The 19576-nt window shown below is 38.2% G+C and overlaps 1 protein-coding gene across 7 annotated transcripts in view; it reads left to right on the forward strand.

Moving 5' to 3' along the window:
• Positions 1-634: 634 nt before the first annotated feature.
• The window catches only part of FCHO2 (FCH and mu domain containing endocytic adaptor 2), an 86905-nt gene continuing 67963 nt past the window's right edge, over positions 635-19576 (forward strand). For 5 of the 7 annotated variants that reach the window (XM_048290543.1, XM_048290539.1, XM_048290544.1 and 2 more), the window contains exons 1-5: positions 639-755; positions 9563-9654; positions 15501-15575; positions 16895-17036; positions 17128-17280. In XM_048290543.1, the coding sequence (XP_048146500.1) occupies positions 729-755; positions 9563-9654; positions 15501-15575; positions 16895-17036; positions 17128-17280 (489 nt within the window). In that variant the 5' untranslated portion in view covers positions 639-728. Of the gene's footprint in view, positions 756-9562; positions 9655-15500; positions 15576-16894; positions 17037-17127; positions 17281-19576 lie in introns of all 7 variants that reach the window. The other 2 variants (XM_048290542.1, XM_048290541.1) reach the window with 2 other exon arrangements.

A 19576-nucleotide genomic window follows, 5' to 3' on the forward strand; every position in this document is an offset into this window, starting at 1 on the left:
GAACTGTAAAATTCTGTGGGACAATGTGTTAGAAGTGCAGACTATGCCTTATCTGCAACATTCCCTACGGGACTAATCATCACCTGCTTTCAAAGACCTTACTCTACTGGGCTGGAATGAGACTTAGTTGTGAAGCCACTTCACAGAATCAGAATATTCTGAGTTGGAAGGGACCCACAAGGATCATCGAGTCCAACCCTTAGCATCTTGGGGATGTAAAGGATATCCCGAAGACTCGAATCGTGTCCCCAAGAGCGTTGTCCAAGCGCTTCTTGGACTCCATCAGGTTTGGTGGTGTGACAACTACCCTGGGAAGCCTGTTCCAGTGCCCAGCCACCTTTCTGGGTGAAGAACCTTCAAAGAGCACGAAAGTCCTCTCCCCCGCGCACGGTGACACTGAGCATGCCCGTTTCCCGGCGGTCACTGGTGCGTCACAGCGCTTTCACCCGAGGTTTCCGAGCCCGCCCTCTGCAGCCGCGCCCGTGGCGCTGCCGAGCGCCGGCTCCCGCTGTCCCCGCCAGAGGGCGCGCGCTGCCCCCGGCGCTGCCGGGCCTGCGCAGCAGCGGCGGCGGCCGAGCGCAGGCGCGGGGCCGGGCCGGGGCGGGAGCGGCGGCTGCTCCGTCACGGGAAGGGCGGAACGCGGCGGCGGCGCCCGTTTCCTCCGTCGCGTCTCGGCGGCTGCGGCGGCCGCGGCCGGGCTCCCCGGTGGCCGGGGCGGCAGAGGAGGGATGGCGTACTTCGTGGAGAGCTTCTGGGTAAGGCAGCGCCGCGGGCCGGCGACGCCGCGCCGCGGGTGGAACGGGCGGGGCGCGGCGCGGGGCAGCCGCGGTCCCCGCTGCGAGAGCAGCCTCGGCTCTTACGCCACCCCCGGGACTGGGCCGGGGCCTTACGGCGGGGGGTTCGTGCCCGCTGCGCCCGCCGCGGCCGGGCTGGGCCGCGGTGGAGCTGGGTACCTGCAGCCCGCGGCAGGGCAAGGGGACCGCCGGCCCTGCCCGCGCCGCCGTGCTCGGCTGCGTAGAGACGGCGGGAAAAGGGATGGGATGCGATGCGACGGGATGGGATGTTGCCGTGAGGCGCTGGGCCGAGGGATGCGCGGACACCAGACTCCGTGCGCAAGGTTCCGGCGCTCGCAGTCAGCGCCGTGTCTCGGGGTGACTTGGGCTGCAGGGGGTCTTGGTGCTGTACGGGAGAACAGCACGGGCTGTAGCAGCTTCACATTTGTTTCACGCAAAGGCAGAGCCGCGCCTCGGCGCTCCGCGCTTTTGTACCGCTGCCTTGTCTCCTTGTGCCCGTGAGGAGGTACAGCCCGAGCAGCAGCCAGCTAAGGGAAACAACAGGCTTTCCAGCTTGCTTTGGACATGCGATCTTATAAGTCACATCTGCGCAGATATCTGTATTTTTAAGTGGGTAGATATATATGGATAAAAAGTTAAATTATGGATTTGGATTGAGCTTCTTGAAATGCAACTAGTTTTCATTGTAGCCTCTGCTAGTTTGAAACATTAAAGTAAGTGGTCTCGTAGTCACCGGACTGTTTACAAAGTTGCTACTGCTTTACATATTTAACGTTTTCTGTGCCTCTCTACCGGGAAGTAGGGGAGACATAGAAATTGTTACTTGATGAGACTGAAGTGAAAGAGAGACAAAATATCTTTTAGACTCCTGCTTTTCAGTTGTAAGCAGCAGTTATTCTTAAACTTCAGGAAAAACCAATTTCACAATTACACTGTTCTTGAATATAAGGCATAGCTCAAGTTTATGTTTTGTTTACAATCTTGTGTTTAGTTTTGAATCCTTTGCTTTCAACATACTATTAAAATTTAATGACCCAAGGTACTAGATTTGCTCTCTTCGCATACAAATCTGCTTAATTTGAAGCCTCAGTGTGGGATATCAATATTAAACTAACACGTGGAAGAATTTTATCTTTCATAAAAATAAGATTTAAATTAATATAAAATGTTGCATTTTCATTGGAAAAGCTTCTGTCTTCTCCTAAGATTAAAGCAAAATAGAAGTTGTTTATTCAGCTATCACAACTGAAATTGAACACTTTTCTATTAAGCTTTTTTTATGTACTCTGGTATGTTCATTTAACTGTCTGATTGGTTGTGTTGTGTTTTGTTAGTAAGTCAGTTAAATTGGTGAAGGCAATGGGCTGTTCCCATACATTCTGTTTCCATGTCTGTGTCTTCACAAATGCTTCCAGCAAATATGAAGTAGTAGGCATCTACCCCAAATTCCTATTCTCTCTTTCTGCTTTGTAGATTCTCTGCATTATAGCTTTGTTAGCAAAACCCCTAGTGCGGGTTATCAATGAGTGCCAAGAGGATTATTCCTTCTGTAAGTGCAAGTTTTTCTCATACCTCCAAAAATGATACAAGACAGGACAGTAAGTTTGTTCTTGTTTGTCTTGCAGTGATGACAAAGACATTAGACAGGATCTTAACTTGCAAAATTTGACAAAGAAACTTTTGTAATACCATAGATAGGGCTCTATTTTGTATAGAGGTAAAATTAAAAGGAATAGAGAATGCTCCTTCTTTATTGCTGTGGGTGAATATTTTTCAAGATTAACTGTAATGATGGATTTGTAAAATCTGAATGTATTGAGTTTCTATATATCCTCAGAACTAGGCATAAATTATAGGTTTGTGCATTTTGAATCATTAGTTGTCTCCATTTGCACTAACATTTCAGAATAGGTTGTTGTTCAGAATTGTTACTGCTTTGGAAGACTTGGGAAACAATCTATATGGGCTCTGAATTATGGTGAGAAAGGTAAGATAGGAATTAGAAGTTATATGTGAAAATGTACTAAATGCATAATGACTAAAAATAATGAAGATAATTTTGTAAGGAGAAAGGCAGGTTGTAATATGTAGAACTTTGGAAGGATTGTCTTCTATTTCTTCCTTGCCCCACTAGCCAACCCCAGGCAAAATATTTTTGGGAATATGGAATAGGATAGTTAGGCTTTTTGAAGCACTGATTTGAAAATTAATCGAAAACATAATATTTAATTATTTGACATAGATTCTGTCATAAACTTGCAGCTGAAATTATGCATTGGAAATGGAAGTCTGGGTCTTAAGCTGTATGATGCTCTCCCTTGATTTAGTAGTTTGCTGTAAGTAAGAGGAAAAGAGATCGGAAACTTCAGGGACTTTAATGATTTCCCCAGAAAAGTAGAGTGGCATATATGTGAGTGTATCAATTTCTTACACACAATTTAAGCTGCTGTCTTCCTAAATGTGCTCATGTAAACAAATCTTACCTTCTTTGTTGTAAGTCTTGAAAATTGTCCTGAGGCTTTCCTCTTGCACTGCTTTTGAAAGTGTTTAAATAGTTACACATTTTGGTTTTATTGTTGTTAGAGGGTGTAAGAAAGTTGGATGAGCCTGCCATCTCTTGACTGCTTTGTAAGAGGTCAGTGAGTGATAAATAAGACTGTTTTCAGGATGTGTAAAGCTAAAGTACAGAGACCTCTGCTGTCACTTTAAAAATTTACTATCTCTTGAAAAATTTAAGGGTCTGCTAATGCAGCACGGCACTCTAGAGCAGCAGTTATCCAAGCCAGGAGGATATTTTTGGGTGTCAAAAGTTATGAACTAGTAGTACAGGCTGTAAGTGGCTTTGATTCTTATGACTAAGTTTTAGGCATTCAAGTCACATGGCCAAACATTCCCAGCTCCTAATTAGGATTTGTCATAAAACATCTTACTCTTGCTGCTATGTATATGCTACATCAAAACAACATCCTAATTTAAAGGTAAAACTATCATAAACATAGCTGCATTTTATCACTTTAAATACACTGTTACTGGTATAGGAGTATAGAAAGTGTTCTTTATCACTGACTTTCTGTTTTCTTAACAGAAAACATTGCTCAAACTTTGACATTGTATTTAAACTGACCAGTGCAGGTGATTCTTTTGACATAGTTTAAAAGAATTACTATTAACAAATCAACAAGAATAAGCCCCTTCCAAACCAGTCAGTGGTTGTTTATGAATTGTTTAAAATTAATTTGATTAAACTATTGAAAAGTTCTATGAATAGCTGAAGGTGGTTTCTGTGTAACTCTGTGCTTGGTAGCTCTGGAAGTTCTTGCGTATTAAAATATATGTATAAATTGGCTTTGACCATTTTATTTAATTTTTTAGTTGGTTGCTTTACTTGCGGCTTTTGAGAATGGCTGTGTTGAGGATTCCTTTTTTTTTTTCCAAAGACTTTTGTGGGGCCAAGGCTTGGCAGTATCCTGGTTTAATAACCGTAGCTTTGTGAAGAAGCTTGCTCTGTTGAGCATGAGATGTATTGTCTTATGAACTTGTGAGTATATGAGTAGCACTGAGACTTGCCAGACTGACATCTGGAGTTACAGTCATATGTTTACGCAGCACTACTCTTCTGCTGGGCATACAGCTGGATGCTCTGTTTCAGGGGAACTTGTGCAATGTTTGCTTAGTCTCCTCCCTCTGTATGTGTGTATCTAGCGTGACTTGGCAGCTTTCCATCTGTTTGTAAAAAAATATTTTTAGTTACCTATATATGGTGGAAAATATCTGTCCTGCCTCATATGCATAGAGCTTCTCTGGAGCTGATCTTTATTTGATATGTTGAAACGGGAAGGTGGAAATTGAAGCTGATGGGTTGTTTTTGTGTCCAATCTTCTCAAAACTTTCAGAACTGAAGAAGATACACTACCTGTGCGAGCATCAGGTGACTGCTTTTCTGTCATGTTTCAATGCTCTCAATTTTCTACAGCTCTTTCCAACACTCAGAAATTGAAATTTACTGAGAGCTTTCAAAAATGTAACGCTGTACTATTAATCGTACAAGTATTTTTATGTATTCAGGGCCTGTTAAATTAAATTATTTTCTATGTAGACAGCATGAAAGACATGCTATTTATTTAAAATTGCAACAAGGATTAACAGTTTAAAGAACATGACAACAGTGTTTGTCAGAGCATCTAAAATGAGTTTACCTATCCCTGAATTTAGTATCTGACCAGTCACAGTCACCATAATAGAACCATTTATTTGTACTGGGTAAATAGAAAGTGGTGTAACAGAGTAAACTTTTTACACTAATAGATGTTAACGTTGAACAGTTTTAAACCAAAGGAGGCAGAGCTTGCACTCAAACAATTTGATTTGAAACATAGAAAATAAATGCTGCTGCAGATTGCCTAGAAATTTCTGGCTATTTTACTAAATGCAGAGTTTAAACTCAGAATTATTTTTGTTGCAACAAACAAACTTATTCTTAAAAACTTGAAGTATTTTAAGTAGTTCAGTAGAACAGAGTTCCTGTAATCTGTTTCCTGTTATGCACAAGTCATGGAAATGCTGATTTCTGACTACATGTTTGCTGACAGGGCTACTTTCATTTCCATGAGGAAATCTTTGCGACTAGTTCTTGATGAAGGGAAATGGAAGGACTGTTTGCTCTTGCTTTCCATGACTTAATTTGTCTGTGTACATAGTTGGTCAGTAATACTTCATTGTAGGCTTATTTAAGTGTTTACTTGTATTTGAAGTCTTGTTTTCTCTAATGGTTTGCTGTCAGGGGACGTCTATGCTCTCAATACAAAAGAGCTTTCTTACAGTAGTATAGAGCAGGAAATCTCAGAACAAACACCATCTTCTGAAGAGAGTTTTGCTAGCTCTGAGTAAGAAGGAGAAAACTGCTAATGAACGTCAGAGTAATTAAATGGTGCCTATATGGAGAGGGGACTACTTACATTTTGCGTTCTCATACACAGTTTTACATTTGTTTTTTATTGAGTAATGACAGGATCACCCTCAACAGATGGTGGTTTACCTACAAAATGACATTCAGAATGTTCTTTCAAACTGATCTGGAAGTCTGTTACCTAGAGCCTGATGTTATACATGACAACAGAGGATCATCTTTCTCCACTGTGCAACAACTTGTAGAAGAAGAATCTGCATCTGACTTCACTGTCTGTTATACCAGTGGATGGTAATTGCTTATGAATGGGACTGGAACGTTTCATCATTCCTTCTATTATATGCTGCATTAATTTATTTTTAAGTTGGCCAGTACTGGACTGTTGCCACTAGGAAGGAGCAAGTAAACACCCAATTGAAGAAAAAGTGTCTAGACACACAATTTCCATGTACAGAATTCTATACAGTAAGTGGGAAGGAGAAGTGTTGAGAAAAAACAACCAAAACACAAACAGTGTTGATGGCATATGTGCATGTAAGAGGATAAATACTTACTTGGCTTTTGTAAATTGAACAACTTTTCCTCCTAGCCACCACGTACATCTGTCTCTTTATCCTGAATACAGAACCTTAACTCTGATTGCTGCTCTTCATGAATGTAACTACTGAATGGAGAAGTTGTGGAAGGGCTGTATAGCTTTTTCTAAAGCAGAAAAACATCTGCTCTCTGCACTGAGACACCATACTTAATTTGCTTTATGTACACATATGTCTCCACACATGAGCAGAATTGTCATCAGGTTAGTCATCAGAACTGTTGGTCATGTGAAGAGTTTTGAAGTCTAGATGTTTGTGCTTTTAGATAGAGCCTGGAATAGGTAATATGGGTTATATCTCACATTATGTTTACTAGTGAAGACACGTCTTTTAGTTGTGCCAGACTTAAACCATGTAGGCCCTCAAATCTGTGAGCCTCCTTTCGACTTGCTACTTTGTTTAAACTTTAATATATTTTGCACATAGGTTCTTGATCTCTGATAACTATTGATAGTGTATAAGAGATGGGGCTTTCAGGAGACTTAACTGAGGAAAGTATCTGTTCCGTTTCTCTGTCATGCTTTCTACTATTCATTGCGAAGTCAGGAAGAAGAGTAGGACTGATTAGAAAATCTAATTTAAGTGGAAAAAATATTTCCTTAGCAGTAACTTTCAGTTACAGTTAAGGAACAAGATAATGATGGCAGTTGGTTGTTCAGGATCGTTCCATTCTCTGAAGATTTGCATGGTTACATTTCTGACGGTTTATCAGGAAGGCTGCAGCCAGAGGCTGTGTCATGGCTGTGCTAGCTTTCCTGCATTTCTAAATTGGCAGGAAATTTATGGAACTCCTGTGTAGAAAAGGCCCCATTAAAAGTTTCCATTATGAAAAGTTTAGAAGCAGCCTATGTTCAGCACATTTTGATCAACATGCTGTTTTAGCTGGAAGAAACACCTAAGAGCAAAGAATGTTTCATATAGGAGAATTTGATTAGTTTTTCAGGAAGAAATGCCTAACACTTATTTATAAATGTTTATCTATAAATTTGGGTACAGTAACAACTTTGGAGTAGTTAAATAAGAATTATATTCTCTATTCTAATTGAAAATACCAATGAAGTCTTATTATAATGCAATGGCATTCAGCATTTATATTGAGTAACTACATAAAGTTAGTAAGTTAGGGCACCAGTATTCAAAGTTGCTGTGGGCCTCAAACTACAAAGAAAAATGTTTAGATAGGGGTAAAAGGGGAGAGAAACTATTTAGACTGGTACTTGAGTAGGATAACATTTAAATAAAGTTGCATATTCTACTAATTGGTGTTCCTATCCTTCTTTTACTTTTCAAGCTTGTAAAAGCCTTGCTCCGTGGAGAGTCCTTTTAGAGTTTGCTGGTTTTTCACCTGTTCCATTTAGTTCTGCTTGTACTTTTTACAGACTGTAATTGCACTTATACCACTCTAATCTGAATTTTGGTGCACTTTTTCGGGTTACAGCTTACTGCAACCATGGAAACTGTGATTTTATAGGGTTTTTTTTCTGTTTGGTTTTGGTTTTCCCAATGCTTGGAAGAAGTAAAGCAAATAATCCTGGCTAGTAATCTGTATCAAATTGCCTTCAGTTATCTGTTATTTGTAAATTTATGTGTCTGTGTGTGGTGTCCTTTAAGGCAGCTTGAAACTTAGTGGAAGTGGACTTAATACCATGACTGCTGTGACGTGTTTCCATCCACCCATGACTGCTTCTCCTTATTTAAGACGGCAGGTCCCTGCATGCCTTCTCCTCCTAGCTCCCCCCTCTTCTTCTGAGCAATGCAGCTTGTTTGTGTCCTTGCAGTGATCTGGATCAGTGATTCTTGTTTTTATTTGCCAGCTTTATTTTTCAGCTGTATAATTTCCCTGATAAAGTTTGCCTTATGGCTGGACAAAAAAATTTTTGCAGAACTGAACAGACAGAAATGTTTGGAAGGGTATATGACCAAATTCTCAGGCTCCTCTCACTGGCAATATAGAGCTGCCTTTGTTAAAAGTCCAGGATTTTAAGGATGTGAAAGTACTTGAGTGCATCCAGAGGAGGACAACAAAGCTGGTGAGAGTGCTGGGAGATGTGTACTGTGAGAAGCCACTAAGGACTTTGGGCTTGTCTGGTTTGGAGAAAAGGAGGCTGAGGGGTGACCTCATTGCTCTCTACAGCTTCCTGAGCAGGGGAAATTGGGAGGGTGATGCCCATCTCTTCTCCCTGGGAGCTAAGGATAGGACATGTAGGAATGGTTGAAAACTGTGCCAGGGAAGGTTCAGATTGGACACTAGGAAGCATTTCTTTACCCTAGGAGGGTGGTCAGACGCTGGAATGGGCTTCCTGGAGATGGTGGTCAATGCCCCGAGCCTGTCAGTGTTTAAGGGGCGTTTGGACATGCCCTTAACACCATGATTTAACTTTTGGTCATCCCCAAAGTGCTCAATCAGTTGGGCTAAATGATCACTGTAGATCCCTTCCAGCTGAAATAGTCTATTCCATTCTATGCTATCCTATCCTGTTTTTCTTTCCCTTCCACTCTGAACATGTATGCAGTTTTCCTGAAGGCACACTTTGCACCTTATATAGGAGCAGCATTATGGATCTGAAGCTTTTATAAGGCAGAAGGGGAATGGATAGTCTGACAAGAAGACTTTATTAGTAGCAGTGCTCTTATGCTGTGCCTTGCCTTCCTTTCATTTCTGTCATTCCTTTTTGCTGTCAGGAGGAAATTCATCATGGTGCCAGAGGTCATAACCTGGCCGAATTTATTAATCAGTGCTTAGAGCAGTGTCTCAGTTTTAATAGTGAGGTATGCCTTACTCACTGGAGAATGTTTTGAAATGAAACTTAAGAATAGACAAAGAGAAGGTGCTAGTGAGAAGATCAGTGATTCTTTTTTTAACCAGTTTTACAAAAAGCAGGGGAAGAAGGATACCCAATAATCCCAATTAAATTTCAGTTCATGGAAAATAATGTAAGATATGAGAGGATAAAGAGAGAGTACAGTATTTAGCATGTGTTTAGTAGGATGGGAAGTGAAAGAATACAAGACCCCTAGAAATCTACCACAGAAATGTCTTTGACTATAGCCTAGAAATATGTAATAGAAATGTAGTGGTGGCAGCTGAGGTGATTTTAGTTTGATTTACGTATATGGGATTTATGGGAACTAACAGCAACTGGTAAAAAGAAGCAGCATTAGAAATAATTAACTTCCTGATGAAGTGATTAAAATGAAAAGCAGTTATTAAAATGCACGGGTTCAGCATGTTGTACTTCATAGTTCTACTTTCTGTTTATGTTTAGGGAGAAAGGAACAATGGCTTTGATGTCCTCTATCACAATATGAAACATGGACATTTGTCAACAAAGGACTTAGCAGATTTTATTAGAGAAAGGTAAGTATTCATCCTATGCATTTAATATAATATTTGTGGGTTTTATTGTTTGTCATTGCATTTAACAGTAATGTGTAAAAGAGGTAAACAAAACTTTAAAAATTCTAGTATCATTTTAATATATCTCTCATATTCTACAGGAGTGTCTATACTTATTCCATTCACTTAGAACTGAATAGGAACTTTTAAGCATCAGTTAATAACAAGCTTCTCATTTTTCAGGTTTCATTTAAAAGATGAGAGTAAAATTAATCCTGATTTTTCATTTTGTTTGGAAGAAAAATTATAATTTAAAGTTGCAAAAATTATCAGTCTTGCAAAGTTTTCCCTATGGATTTGGAATTAGGCTATCAGCAACTGCTGGTATAAACATTAAAAATATATACTTTCAGAAGCTGAGACGCTAGGTTTGTTAAAGAGAGTGATACATAGGGACAAGAAAATAATATGCAGAAAATAACACAGGTTCTTCTATATTGGATGGGAGGAACAGGACTGAAATCTGCCAATATGGCAACTTCCAAAACAGTTCACCTAATGCTGCATTTAGTTCTTTGTGAAAGAAAACTGCTGCTGCTACACTGAACATATAGATTTCCTCCCTGAACAAAATTAACTGTATGTCTACTTTGGAATTTTGTCTTTCCTCAGTTACTGACACTAGATAACACATGGAAGATAGTTGCAAGGTACAGACTGAGGACCTGTTTCAATACTCACTTCTTGCAGAGGAAGCCATCGAAAAAACTGGAATTCTTCTTCAAAATTTAAGTTTTGGCCTCAAATAGACCGCAATTTAAAAAGTACTTTTAAATTTCCACAAAATGTAACCACAAATCTGACAGATACTCCATTGCATTGACATACACATAGATTCAAAGTGAATTGGAGAAAATTACAAAAAAACTTCTCACTAAGTAGAAAAGGGTGAGCTCCAGAGTCTGCATGTGAAGGGCAGTCTCCTTTTGGAAAGACTGCACAACCCAAGGAATCTTCTGTTTTATGAATACTCAATTTCAGAGAATGCATTATGAAATCACAAAGGGTTCTAGTGAAATCCTGAGTTGGATTGAGCAGAGGGATATCACACTGTTCACATTTAGTATGAAATGCTTAATGCTTCACAAACTTGCACTTCTAATACTCGCCTTGTGTCATCTGTGTGAGTTCCTGAATCTTTCCTTTGAAAGCTGCTGTAATTTTTGGAATCATTCAGTTTTTATAGCAGCACATCATGGACCTAAGATGTACCTTACCTGGACACATTTAAGTTTATTTCTTTTACATCCTTTGTGTTTAGATTTACTTCCATATTTAGATGAGAAACCATCTTACTCTCTTTGCTTCTTGTCTCCTTTATGTTGTATTCTTTGGGCATGCTCCATGTATTTCATATTGGTCCTAAGGTGTAAGATCTTAAGTAAATGGGTAAAAAATAACTTGATGCTGTATCTGACTTGGTTTCTTTGTTTACTATACTGACAGAAATAGAACTTGACAGTTCTTTCTATACAAAATCCCTAGTAAAAAAGGAGTATGGCATTCTGGTTTTTTTTCTGTCTATAAGCTGCTGCAAATTAAATTCTAAATTATTTTAAAATAACTTTTAAATTATGTGCCTTTGCAGTCAATAAATAAAATCTTTGAACCTTTTTCCACATGTTAAAATGTTTCAGCTCAAGTTTCTGCCAATTACTTCTAGTGATTTACATAACATTTAAAGATTAATGACCACGTAGGAATATGTGAGGATCCGCATGGGTACTTTATCCTCAATGAGAGGTCAAGAAATGTTTTTTCCTGTTCATGGATCATGATGTGCCAAAGAGACATGCAGCATTTTTTGTAAGATCTATGAAAAAAATTCAGTTCTCATTAACTAACTAAGATAGAATCTGAGTGCTGTATTGCAATTTACTTCACAAAGCTGCAGTATTGTTCCTTAGGAGTCAGTTGCCTGTGTCAATGATGCAGATCAGCTGCACTAAATTCAGTCCTTTCCAGTGACTTTCTCCTATCAGGATATTAAACCTCCATTGTGTATTCTTCAGCCCTGTTTTTCTGCTGCACCTCCGTAAGTCAGACTGCAATACACAAAAAGAAGTTGAGTAACAGCTAGATACTTCTTTTCAAGTAAGGGATGAATGATCAATCACAGCCAAAGCTAGTAGTAGTTTGTGACATATAGTTTAGATTCAAAGAAATAGAGAGGAAAATGGAGAGACTTCAAGTATTTGGTGTCCTTACTTTAATAAAAATATGTGAGAATCCATATCTGTACAGTGAAGCCCTTTGCTGCTGTTGTGAAGTTACTGTAGGATGTCATTCAGCTTCTTGGGAATTAAAAATGGTTCAGTGGAATACATTTTTTCACATGGGTCAAATTTTTGGACTCAGAGAGAAATTGGATTGGGCACTACTTGAGCAGTATTTTACAATGGTTCAGTTGTCTTGTCCATAATCTATTTTGCACATTTATTTATTGCAAAGAAGTTAAGAGATGTTGCACACAGTTATCAGTTCTCCTCCTTCTTCTGCAGATTATTGTCTGAATATTGTTTTACAGTACTGTTTTCTGCTGGAAATATGTTAAGTGGATGAGCAACACTTCTTAGGAGCCATCTAGATATAGTGGTTTTATGCCTTGACTTTTGTGTACCTGATTTTCTGAACTCTTCCCTATGAAAATGAAGTGTACATATGTTTGAACTCTGCATCTGTTCTTCCATTCCTTTTTACACATAGGCCTTTTTCTGTCTTTTTTTTTTTTTCAGAAGTGGATACATAAGAGAGTGAAAACTGAAAACTATTGAATAGGTAGAGACAGATCCAAGTTGGTGGTAATACTTCTAAGAAGTTGGAGTACATGCCCTTTCTAGGTAGAGCAGCCATCTGGTCAGTTGGGCTTGCTGGAGTCTCCAGACTAGCCAGAAAATATACTTTTTTATGAAGTGATTTTGCATGGAAAGGAGAGACGGCTCAGTGCATTTGGATGTACAGACTGTTCAGTGCACAAAGGATGCGTGTCTGTGTGAAGCCCATCTCTGTTACTTTTGCTGTTCAGAATAGTGTCTTAGTTGTGTGTAGCCTATTTGGGGGAGAGTATTGTTTCCTTTTCTCCAGCCTTAGAAATGGTAATGAAAAAATGTGTAAGATATGGAACTTTTAAAATTATAGTTAAGTATTTTAAAAAAACATTCTTTCAGAATTCCTGTAAGAGCATTCTGAGATTGTAAAGTTTTTTCTCTTTGAGAAAAACAAGTGTTTGAAATGTATTAATTTGTAACAATATTCCTATGCTGTATCTGATATTCCTACTTGATAGCCTAGAAGGAGAAGTTTTCCTCCTTGTCTGTGTTCAGTGAGTCAATATCAATACAATTTTCACTTTTTGAGTTTTGTTCTTGAGTATTTGTTATTGGTCATATTCTAAAAGAACTGAGAGCCAGTTGGATCTGTGGTTCAGAAGTTTGTCGTCTGAAGGAGTGAGTTTTCTGCCAGGCAGTCTGCTTACTGTTGGTAAATCTTGAATGGGACAGGTTAGCTGTCTGCTGAAAGATTAGATACCAGCTCTTAGAATCATCAAATCATAGAATGGTTTGGTTTGGAAGAGATCTTAAAGGTCATCTAGTTCCAACCCCCCCGCTGTGGTCAGGGACACCTTTCACTAGAGCAGATTGCTCAATGCGACATCCAACCTGGCCTTGAATAAAGGCCATGCTTTGTTGATAAAGCATGTAACAATTTTTGTTTTTTAAAGAAGTCAAAATAAAAAGGTTGAGCTGCCTGCATAGCTGTTTTTTTCTTTAAATATGGGGAAGATTTTGTAGGTGAACTGTCATGTGTTTGTGTTCATTTAAAATCTAAACTTTGTATATCTAAGAAATCACTCTGCTTATCTAGGAAAGAAAGAGGTACAGGAATGTGTTGGCTTTTCTCCAGGAGTCTTTCTAATGGTTTTCTGCACCAATTGCCTGTAAGCATCATAGAAAGAATCTTCTAGATCAGATAAAACTAGCAATGCGTGTGTTTCCATTTAACTTTAAAATGTTTAGCAGATCCCAAGCAAAGACACATCTTCAAATGGGTGAAAATTAATTTACTAAGAAAATCAGTCTGTTACCTGTACTACAGAGTGTTCTGCAAAGTCAGTTGATAGAATGAATGTAGTAACTGGTCATCTTTCGGTTCTTAGTGTTTTTAACTGATATAAGTTAATACTCTGTGGTGAACTGCAGAACTCCAGTTTTGTGGAGATAATTTGGGGAAATATGCTGTAAATTGGTTCAAAGAAAAGGGATGTGGATTTTGGTCAGAATTTTTGTGCTTAAAGAGAAAAAATAAGGCACTGAGTTATAAAATCTGAAAAACTTTGATAGAAGATATGGATGATTAGTCAAAATATATTGTTCATCATGATAATTAAAAAAACCCTCATTGTTTATGTTTGGTGCATATGTGCTTGCTGCTGTGCAGCGTGCAAGATTTCCAAGCCTTGCAAATTTGAACTTTTTCGTATCATCAAAGATACCATCATATGTGGAAGGCGGATAAAGTTAATTGGCTCTTTTTAATGATGAATAACTTTGCAGTAGGTAATACTTAAAATGAAATTTATTTGTTGCATATTGTAGTTTAATCTCCTTCTCCAAAGAGATTTCCAGCTAACTAAGTGGATAGTTATTTTGGAAGTTCAGTAGGTTTTAATACATTCCCCTCTGTTTCAGGTGAATGCCCCTATTTTGTTTTCATATTTTCACAAGACAATTCTTTTTGGCTGTAAACTGTTGCTATACAGGAGAATTAGAAACCTCTGTCTCAAGTTTTATAGTCGTGGTATAACTTGAGAGAGGGATGAATTCTTCATCTGCCTTTTTTTCTTCTCTCTTGTCCTGTGTAAAGGTATTACACACCAGGAAAGAAATTGCTCCAAGCTTTTCAAGAAAAGAAAATTACAGTATTTACTCTAAATCTAAGTTGACATTACATAATGAATATTGGTTTAGGGTGAAAACTTAAAGTACTGTGTATCTTTAATAGTAGGAGGGTGAGGAAGATTGATAGGGAAGGACTTGCAGGGAGTCACTGCTGTAATAGATGATTCCATGGCAATTGCCTCTGCAGAGGCTCTAAGGGGGAAATCTGTGCCAACCCTTGGATTTTGCATCTCTGAAAGACAAGTGAAGTTGTGTGTTTGAGTGAAGGAAAATATAAGAACACATTGTGTAGGAAGAAGTTTTCACAAATTGAGACAACCTTCCATTAAAATGAATTTAAACAGTAGAATACAATACTTATCATTGCATGTTATTTGAATTTCCAAACTCAAGTATCACTGTGTGAAGGACTTGAAGGAAAAGGCAACCTACCCCCAACATGAAGACTAAACAAGACCTCATTTTGTTTAATGTGATTGCTCAGTAAACACTGTTTGTTTATTGTAAAGTTTTCATTACAAATACATGTTATTTTGTTGCTGTGTAACACTCTCCTGCTTAGACAGTCCTGGATAGATGATTGTCATGATGCTTTGTTCTGTCTGTTCTGTCTGTTAAGGAATGTTAATGGCAGTTGAGAACAGCAAATAGAGAGAAGGAATTGTCTTTTTCAAGGCTTGAGTTCCTAGGTTTTGTTTGTTCTGTTCTCTGCAATGTTCTATCACAGGGTTCTTAGATTATTTTTTAAAAATATGCTAATGTGATTTTTCATACAGCTTTTGAGAGATCATTTAAATGGAGTAATTTTTAGCTCACGTAAAACATCCTCTGTTTTGCACCTTTAGAATGCATATTCAGTCTTCATATCTTCAAAATTTTGATTATGCTTTTGATGGCTTTCTTTGGCAGGGCTACAATAGAGGAGACATATTCAAGGTCAATGACAAAACTAGCCAAATCAGCAAGCAATTACACACAACTTGGGTAAGTAAGTGTACATAAGAGAGAAATAAGTGAGTGTGTACATGGTAACAATCAAGTTTGATTCTGAAGATTTTATTGATGATGTTGGATGTTATCATAACTTTGCCACCTTTAAAAGTGATTGTTAAGTCTTTAGTAACCATGCAAAAATTCATGCAGCTATGACAAAGAGAAAGACAGAGGAGTTCTTTAAAACTGAATAAAAAGACCAAAGCCCAAACATGGAAAAACTGTCTGTTCCTGTGTGTTTAAAGCTGAGTTCTTTTCAGACGTAGTGACTTCTATTATGTGCTCATAAGTCTATGGAAATTATTTTGAAGAGAGAACATGTGGCCTGCAAATGTGGCAGTGAATTTATTTATTTCTATTATTTCTGATTTTTGGAGTGTTATCTGTTCTCAGAGATGTTCAGAATGAGACTTCTCTGTGGAATAAATCTATGGAAAAACAGAAGTTTTATACATACGGTATGTTTTTAACAACTGGAATGATTAATGGATGCTTTTTCATTAGAAAGATTAGGCCATTGGAAACTTGGACTTCTGAGATAAAGCTAGATTTATTTTTTTATTCGTAGTAATGTAATCTAGAAGTGTGGGGAGCTTTCATCAGTGGATAATTTGATAATAGTTGTTGCTGCTCTTTAAACTAACAAGCAGGTACAGAACCTCTGAACACAAGAGCTTTAAAGCCTATGGTTAGTATTGACTTTTTAGCAGCATTAACCACAATAGCAAGGCAGAAGTGTATCTTTAGAATAGCTGGAGAAAGCCCATTCAACACAGAAATCTGAATCTGGGAAATGATCCCACCTCTTTGTTCATCTTTATTAATCACTAAATCCCTTTTAGTGGCAGACCATCTTTGCCCATATATTTTCCTCCATCTTGTGGCTGCAATGATGTAAGACAACTAGAAACGTAACTAACCAAGAAATTTCTGATTTGTTCACACTGTTCAAGTACATACATAGTAATACTTACTACGTGTTAAATTATTTTTAAGCTGTTCTTGCGCCATCTTGACACTTGGCATTATTGTGTGCTCATCATAGCATGAAATGAACTTTGCTGTATTTTACGTATTAGAGTTAATACAAGTAAAACATAAAACATGGAAAAATTAGTGGATAGGATGCCAAGTACATTGGGAACATATCTAATAAGAATTTACAGCAGTTGTTGGGTGTTTTGTTTGTTTCAATTTTAAGAAGAGAGGTGAACTGTAAACTTCCTGATTATCCCTTACCACTACTAAAAAAATTGCCAACTGAAAGAAAAAATCCAGATTAACATTACATATTATTTTCCTCAATGCAGGACATTTGCACCAGTTTGGGATGTTTTCAAAACCTCAACAGAAAAACTAGCAAGTTGTCACTTGGATCTTGTACGGAGGTTACAAGAACTAATAAAAGAAGTTCACAAGTATGGAGATGAACAGATCAAAGCTTATAAAAAGGTTATTAATTTTTTTTTTCTACATATGTCCAATGACTTGTTAACAGTAAAATTAAAAAGTTTGGTTTTGACAACCATGTGGTATTTGGCAGACTAAAGAAGATGTTTCAGGAACTTTGGAAGCAGTGCAAAATATTCAAAGTATCACTCAGGCCTTGCAGAAATCAAAAGAAAACTACAATGCAAAGTGTGTGGAACAAGAACGCTTGAAAAAGGAAGGAGCAACACAGAGAGAAATTGAAAAGGTAGCTCTTACTTTAGTTGTTACTAATTGTCTTACATGTTCACCTTGTTTTAATAAGTGAAATGCTCAGAAAGGGTTAAATGTAGTTAAAAGTAGTAGTTGTGACTATTCTGTAATATGCATAATATTGTGAATACCTAATTATGTTTTGTTTACAGTTACTTCCTTGTCTGTTCTAGCTGTACCGTAGTTCTAATTCTTCACTTTGTAAATACCTGCATCAAATGATAGTTTTGTGCAGTGGCTTCAACAGAAATTGTGCTCAACTGTTTTAGCATCTCTTATGTTTTTGAATATATTTCCTTATGTAAATACTCAAATACTCAATGCCCTTGTTACTGAACTCAGGAGTAATTGTGTTATCCCTGCAATGAGATAAAGTAGCTAAGTACGTGAGTATTTCAAGTCTGTTCAATAAAGAAAAATGTGTTATCAACAGTTTCACTGCTGTTTTAAAAGGTTCCAATTTCATGGACCAGAGACTCAAGGGATGAGTATCTTGAGATGTATTTAGTACTGTCCTTGGGTTATGCTGGGGGTGTTGATCCATTCACAGTATCACTCAATGACTGAGGTTGACAGGGACCTCTGGAAGTTATCCTGTCTATTCCCCATGCTCAGCCAGGACCACTTCCAGCCAGTTACTCAAGACCTTGTCTAGACAGCTTTTTAGTATCTTCAAGGACGGAGATTCCACAGTCTCTCTGGGCAACCTGTGCCAGGGCTCAATCACCTTCACAGGAAAAAGGTGTTTCCTGACATTCAGAGGGAGGGAACCTTTTGTGTTTTCTGTTGGTACCCATTGTCTCTGGTTCTGTCACTGGTCACCACTGGAAAGAGCCTGACTTTACCTTCTGTGTACCCTCCCTTCAGGTATTTATATCTCTTGGTAAGATAATCCCTAAGGCTTCCTGTCCCCAGGCTGAACAGTTCCAGCAGTCTCAGTCTTTTCTCATGGGAGAGATGCTTCAGTCCCTGAATTATCTTCATACCCCTTTTCTGGACCCTCTCCAGTATGTCCATGTCTCACTTGCAATGAACAACACAGAACTAGACACTACTCCAGGTGGGGCCTCACCAGTGCTGAGTAGAGGGGAAGGATCCCCTTCCATGACCTGCTGGGAAAAAAGTAACTTTTTCCTGTTTTCAGGAATCTAACTAGTAGAGGAAGGAGGTCACATTTCCTTGTCTCTAATTATAACTTCTCTTATTAAATCTTGATTCCTCTGGCTATTTCCATTTCAATTAACTGATCTGTGTAGGACTTTGTTTTTTGTTAGAATGATCTTTTTGCTTTTAGTCCTGCTATCTTAATGGAGAAGATAGCATTGGTTATTGTCTTTTCACTGATGACAAAAGTGATTCTGTTGACTATGTTTCAAATGTTTTATCTTGGTATAAATCTAGTTTTTTTCACCCCAGCTTTTGCCTCAAATGACAGTTGATACTGGATTCTAGACATGAATCAGACGTGTGTGGGCAGATGTTTCCCTGTGAGTGTATTCAAAGTATAGTTTTCTTGAATTCTTCTAAATAGAATTTCAGTAGGAAAACTTGACTTGAGGGAAGGCTTTTTAACATGTAGCATTATCCTTGTTCATTTGGAAACAAAAAAATCTTCAGCATGACAGATGTCTACATGAGAAGGGAGAAAGAGGAAGCACTGTAGGAGGAGGGTCAGTTTTTTACTCTTGTATGCGTCTTCCTTAGATACAATCAGGTCATAGCTGGATGCTCTGCAAGTACTTAAAAAATGTTTCCAGTGGGAGCAGGTAACTGACACTGTCACATCTCTTCAGTCATGCCTCTATTCAAATTTACACTTGCAATTTCATAAACAGAGTGACCAAAGATTGTAATAATTTATTTTTCCTTTGGTAGAAAATAGCTTTATTACTTTCAGTGCAACATGAAAACTATTTACTGGCAAAATCACAGAATAACTGCTTTGTCAGAAAACAAGGGATCTGCACCAGTATACTAAGAGTTTATCACAAAGCCAAATGTTTGGAGAGATACTTTATTGAAAAATCTGAGGAGGTATCTGAGACCTTGCAAGTCTCACTGCAGCTGAAAGTTAATACTAAGTTGTGTAATAATTTCCTGTTGTTCTCTGACACGTAAACTTCTCCATTTATAGTGACTTAAAAAATACTTGACTGACCCTTATTCTTTCACATACTGTAAATCTTGTCACATACTGTAAGTCTGGTAAATAGAGTTCTAGCAATTGCTGCACCTGAGAATAGTCACATCCTGTTTTCAGAAGAGATTGCTAGTTAATCATACAATGTCCA

Source organism: Corvus hawaiiensis, chromosome Z, assembly GCF_020740725.1.
Source record: "Corvus hawaiiensis isolate bCorHaw1 chromosome Z, bCorHaw1.pri.cur, whole genome shotgun sequence".
NCBI classification, from domain to species: Eukaryota; Metazoa; Chordata; class Aves; order Passeriformes; family Corvidae; genus Corvus; species Corvus hawaiiensis.